Source organism: Echiichthys vipera, assembly GCF_963691815.1.
Source record: "Echiichthys vipera genome assembly, chromosome: 23".
In the NCBI taxonomy this organism is placed as follows: Eukaryota; Metazoa; Chordata; class Actinopteri; order Perciformes; family Trachinidae; genus Echiichthys; species Echiichthys vipera.
This window is the reverse complement of record NC_139848.1, coordinates 6,101,168-6,107,470: the sequence shown is the minus strand read 5'-3', so window position 1 is coordinate 6,107,470 and position 6,303 is coordinate 6,101,168. Positions and strand designations below refer to the sequence as shown.

The following is a 6,303-nucleotide window of genomic DNA, read 5'->3' as shown; positions in this document are numbered from 1 at the left end:
CAGAAAACAGTTAAAATCTTTCATTTTTTTGACCTGAAAGTGAGTTAGAAGAACATTTCCTGCAGCCTCAGTTGGTTTAAAAAGGACAAATCTGGGATATCTAAATATAACACCACCCTGGAGCTGCAATATCTTATCAGGCAGATAAAGGAGGAGTGTGGGGGTTTGGTATCTCAGCACTGTGTCGCGTCTCCTCTCAGATTCTCCCTGACCTCTGTGAGTGTTGTGATTGTGGGTGACGAATTCAACCCTTTCACTCTTTCAGCCCAGAAGTGGGCTCCTTTGGTAAATATGAGGCTGACAAACCTGCAGTAGTGCATTCATTCAGAACATAGTTGCTCATCTCTGCACTGGCATGCACAGGGGGTGCCCTCCATGAGCCAAAACGCATGCTAAAGTGTCCTTTAGGAGGCAAAATTTGTGCTAAAGTGCGCTCTAGGAGCCAAAACATGTGCTAAAGTGCCCCCTAGGAGCCAAAATGTGTGCTAAAGTGCCCTCTAGGAGCCAAAACGCATGTTAAAGTTCCCTCAGGAGCCAACATGTGTGCTCATTAAAGCCTAAAGTACAGCATAATTTAATGTTTTCAGGACATTTAATAATAAAATCCTTGTAACAATGCACACTCATTTTTTTCAAGTCAATGTTTCTGCTGAATATCAAGAACAAGCCACTCAACAGCATCATGTGTAATGGACTTGCTTTAAGTGTAACATCTGTGAAGAAATTAAGTAACTCTGCCCAACTTAACATCTTAATGAAAAAAGTAAAGTCTAAAACATTTTTCATAGAAAGGAAACTGCTGTTAGTAAGTAGATTTTAGTACTTTTGTTTAATTTTGTAACTAACACACTCCTGATTCCTGCACTGTAATGATGTTTAAGATTAGTCTTCAGTTATCACAAATGTGAGAAATAAAAAATGCTAGAAATGACTCATCTATCGGTCAAATTGAATCAGTATTTTAAAGTTAATGTGCAGTGACTACAAATCATTTAAATTGTATTTGTTAATATCTAATACAATGTACTCTCCCTATTCAGTGAATTTAATCCATGAATAAGATGTGTAAATATTCAAGTGTTTACTTAACATTCTTGCCCCAACTGAATGTTAATTGTTACTATCTATAAATGACTTAGATGAATTTAATGCATTTTACTACAGAAAAGGTCATTTTGTTCAGTGCAGGAAGCTTCTGGAGGCTCCTAACTGCACTGTTTTAACCCAGTGACTTTCATAATGTTGGTTTAAATATTCTCCATGTTAAAAAAAGAAAGAAAAAATAATGTTAAATACGCAAAAGGACAGAAAAAGAGATGGAAATGCAATGAGTCGCGGATGCAGGGACTTCCAGGAGGGCGCATGATGAGGAGGCGTGACTCCCGGGTCATGTGAGCGTCATCAGCGGCTCCGGGGCCAGAGAGCGACGGGGAAGCCGGAGCGCCATGTCACCGGCTGACAGCAGCGCCCTGCCGGGATGGAGGAGGGGGATTTGAACACAGCAACCCGGCTGTGACACCGACACCGACACCGACAGGTACACTCACCGACAAAGCTAAGAAACTTTAAATAGCAGTGTTAAAAACGTCCACTCTGCGGTTTTAAACGGTCGTGAGTGGGCAACTGTTAGCGCTTCCATTATCGGACAGCTACTGTTTATGGTGAGGCTTCCGTTATCGGACATTTTCTGTGTTTCCTATCACGTTGTGTCGTCTACTGTCATGTTATGCTCTTTAATGCGTCTCAATATTTTAATAAAAGAAGTGAAAGCGTCGATAAAAGCTTTAATTAAGTTTATTTGCTAGCTACAAACCGCTTAACTTCCGCTGTAACCATGGAAATAGAAGTCTTATTTTCATTACCATGGTTACGACGTTCTTTTTGAGCCTGACTTTACATTATTTGCACATTGGTCTTATTTAAATATCTATTTTTGCTGATTTCATGCTTGTTTTTAAATCAGAAAAAAAGATTTCTAATTTAAAAAAATTTATAAAATTATTTAGTAATTTTTAAAGGTGTACACGTGTTCTGTACCTACTTACCTGTGGCCTTAAAAATGCTGTTTGCCCCTGACAGCTGTTATCACCCTGTTGTTAGTGTTATAAACTGTTTATTGATAGTAAGTGTGTTACACTGACTCACACTCACACTGCTGAACCAGCTTATCACCCTGCTCATGCAACACACCAGCTCTTCAGTGGAGGATTTCACATTTTGTAGGTTTACATTAAATCGTGCGCTTGGTTGTTTGCAGGAAATATTCACAACTTTATTAGAAATAACCCCACAGAGCAGCCTTCTGTTTAAACAGGAGCATCCTGCTGAATGGATCTCATGACCTGGAACTCAAAATATTAATGTTTCTCCAAAACAAATGACAGGATCAGTGGTGCAGTCTGTGTTTTCAGGTCCCAAGACAAAGACATCATTTACCCAATTTGGCTCGTTGGTTTGAAAATGTAACTGTAGCCCACTGCAGAGATAAACTCCTCACTTCATTCATGCATTTAAACTCTACAAAGTAGTCTAACTCTTCCTAACAAGCAGAGGATTTGGCCCAGTTTGTCGTAATTGGCTGCATTTACAATACTTTCTATTGGATGTAGTAGTAGAGTTAGTATAAAATAGGCTTATATCATCAAATTAACTTATTTGTGAAGTTCCCAAACACACTTGTTCAGTACTTGTCCGAGCTGTGATGGATGAGGTGATGTTCACGTAACAAAGCTCCTCCTCGCTCTCATTTAATTTAAAGCCGCTCGCTCTGAGATTTCCCACTCCCATCTCACAGATTTGCTCTGGTATGTGGGCGGAACGACTGCCATTCAGCTTAAACTGGCATGTTAAGCATGCAAGTGTGTGGTATGTAATTACATTTGTTTGCTAATCCTTATTAGTCACTTGTCTTTGCAGCTGGGAGTGGGTGAACTCTCGGTAAAGTTGGATTCTCTTTCTCTCTCTCTCTCTCTCTTAGAGATTGTTGACAAAAAGGTCTGTGTCCTGATGTAACAGTGGGTTTTAAAGTCTCGTGCACAACTCCCTGGTCCTGTGATCAGTGTCCATGTGATGCACGGCACGCATCATTTCACTACATAACTGATACACACACAGTGCAGGAGGTTCATTAACTGCGTCGGCTGTAATGAGTGGGCTGTGGCAGTTTTTAATGGGATTATCTAGTCCACTGACTTTAATCAGTTCACGTCCTGTAAACCGTTTTACTTCCTTAAAATCTGTGTTTGTGTGAAAGCTGACTTAGGATCAGTTTGTTCTTATCTCATCACAACTTTATCTGAGGCCAAAGGTGAAAATCAATAAAGGAAGACATGCTACACAATGAATGATTCAGGACTCTCATGTTAGCAGGCTGCCGAATTGTTTATTAATGCCATTAAGGTTTATCTTTGAATCATTTAAAGTCACTAAAGCAGGACCTGCAGACTACAGTGTGGCTGTTGTTCGGCTCTTTGCTCTCTAAATTGAGTTTTTGTGCTCCTCAGGAACCATTTTCTCTGTTCTTGGTGCCTCCAAACCGCCCGTGCAGACTAGCACCATGACTTCCAAGTCGGCCCTCCTAAAGGTGATCCTCCTGGGTGACGGCGGTGTCGGCAAATCATCGCTCATGAACCGCTACGTCACCAACAAGTTCGACTCGCACCTCTTCCACACTATAGGCGTGGAGTTCCTCAACAAAGAGCTGGAGGTGGACGGCCACCACGTCACCCTGCAGATCTGGGACACAGCGGGCCAGGAGCGCTTCCGCAGCCTCCGCACGCCTTTCTACCGCGGCTCCGACTGCTGCCTGCTCACCTTCAGCGTGGACGACGGACAGAGCTTCCAAAACCTGGCCAACTGGAAGAAGGAGTTCACCTATTACGCTGACATAAAGGAGCCAGACAACTTCCCTTTTGTGGTGCTGGGCAACAAACTGGATGTGGCCGAGCGGCAGGTGTCAGGGGAGGACGTTAGGCAGTGGTGCCGCGAGAACGGGGGCCACCCGTACTTTGAGACAAGTGCCAAGGATGCTACTAATGTAGCGTCAGCCTTTGAGGAGGCGGTACGTCGCATTCTGGCGCTGGACAACAGAACTGATCACCTGATCCACACCAACACAGTGGACCTGCAGAAGAAGAGTCACCCGGACCCCGCCTGCTGCTGAGGGGAGCGCTGAGTGTGAGACACGTGTTGCCACATGTGGTATGAGTGTAGCTCCGCAGAAAGAGGAAGTGGTTTGCTCAGGAGCTACTGTATGTGATGTCCTCAGATAGACTTGTGACCAGGATCAGCCTTTTTAAGCAAATACTGATGTTTTTTTAGAGCAAAACTGAATAATTTGTGCAAATATTCTTCATTCTCACCACACAAGGGACTCAAAACTCTCCACCCACCATTTACCAACAACTTAATATGATCATTAATGTGTACAAGTCATTAATGGATAGTTAAGAAAGTGATATTTCTGACACGTTTTATAGATTTATTTGTGGTCAGCGATGAAACTCAGTTGTATCAGAGGCTGACGTAATTGGCCTTTACTGAGTGATTGTGACTTGTGTTGGTGATAAAAGCTGATGTCACCTCTAGAGTACAAATAGTTCCCTAAACACAAACTGCAGTGGTTATAAATAATAATGTGGACGTCACTGATGGAGCCGTGGGTACAGGTTTAGCCCACAAAAAGAGAAGTCCTGAGATTATTTCCTGCCTTTAGAAGCAGATACGAGCATACAGCTCAAATATAGTTATTTAGTAGGGATACAGCGCAGTAACACACTTCTTTAACAAACAAACTAATATCAGAACATTTCCATCTACAACTTCAACTCAACTCTTAAACTGTAAAAACGTATGTGGTCATTTAAATTACACATAAAATTAAAATAAATGAATTAGATTGACTCCTTTTGGTGCAGATGGGTTTAATCACATGATGATGATTGATTAGTTGTTGTTTTGTTTTGTTTTTTAGATAAAAGTTGATGTTCTGTTGGGAGGATCTTAAAAAAGTGTTAGTACCATGATGGGATCAATTGTTTCTCGACGAAAGAAAAGACGCTCCTTGTAGTTTTTGTTGCAGTTATTCATTTCGTGTATTTAAGTATTTATTGATCACGACCCTCCTCTCTAAATAAAAAGCGGAGCACACTGCAGTGTAAGCTTGACCTGACTCTAATTAAATTGTCGCCTGTATAATGTTCATTATCACGGCCTTCTTTAAGGCAAATGACTCAAACTGCACTGGAAATAAAACAGCAGCAAGCCATGAAACTGTGTAATACATCTGTCTTTTGTGTGCCTGTGAATGTTCTCATGTGTCCAGGTCGTCGTTATCCTCAAAGCAATTTCAGTCAAAAGCAACAGGACTTGGTTATTTGTCTAGGAAGACGTTTCACCTCTCATCCAAGAGGCTTCATCAGTTCATGTACGCAACTGACCAGACTGGGACTGGACCAGGACCAGGACCAGGCTGGGACAGGACCAGGACAAGGGCCAGGACCAGGTCCAGTCCCAGCCTGGTCAGTTGCGTACATAAGCTGATGAAGCCTCTTGGATGAGAGGTGAAACGTCCTTTCTTTTGTGTGTTTTTCAGAAGAGCAGCGTCCTCTATGTCCACAAGGTGGCACCCATGTATCAGAAACGTGTGGCTTCACAGTAACAGCCATCATCTCCATCAAGGTGTTGCCTTCCAATCATTACATAGTTACACGCGTGTGCTTTAACGTGGGCTTGTGAAAACGTATTTTTAGTAAAAATTCTGTTTTGTTTACAACAACATTGATGGAAAAATGAGGCGGGTGTCAATCAAGTCTGCCCAGTGCCCACACACACACACACGCACGCACACACACACACACACACACACACACACACACACACATACACACACACACACACGTCTGTGCACAGGTCTAATCAGGTGACATAAGTGAAAGCACCTGCTGTGAGGAGGCAATTAAGTCACTGAGCTTCACCTGGTGCAAGAGTTTGTTCTGATTACACAGGAATGCTTCTTACCTCAAACAGGTAGGACTGTTTTTTATTAACTCGTGTTGTGATTAAACCGTCTGTCAGCTGCTTCCTAGATGCCTCTGTATGCTACACACTGACCCTTTAGGTAGGTTTCTTTTATTCCCATGAAGAAAACTGCACAAACCAAAAGAAGGAGACAGTACACAGCGGCGTCACGATAATAAAAAATATCGGTTTTACTAGAGAAGGTTACAAAAATCATCACTATATAGGAGTCATAGAACTATTTCCGACTTAAAAAATAAAAGCATAATGAAACACCTACAGGGA

General features: G+C 42.1%; 1 protein-coding gene across 1 annotated transcript; it reads left to right on the top strand.

Moving 5' to 3' along the window:
- Window positions 1-1,434: 1,434 nt before the first annotated feature.
- Window positions 1,435-5,227, top strand: LOC310964632 (ras-related protein Rab-9A-like). The gene is made up of 2 exons (XM_083937829.1): window positions 1,435-1,537; window positions 3,504-5,227. Exon 2 carries the CDS (start codon window positions 3,557-3,559, stop codon window positions 4,160-4,162), a length of 606 nt encoding a protein of 201 aa, XP_083793955.1. The 5' UTR covers window positions 1,435-1,537; window positions 3,504-3,556; the 3' UTR covers window positions 4,163-5,227.
- The last annotated feature ends 1,076 nt before the right edge of the window (window positions 5,228-6,303 follow it).

What these genes read in the sequence shown, in the direction of transcription:
- LOC310964632 (XM_083937829.1), top strand. Translation starts at nt 3,557, where the DNA reads ATGACTTCCAAGTCGGCCCTCCTAAAGGTGATCCTCCTGGGTGACGGC.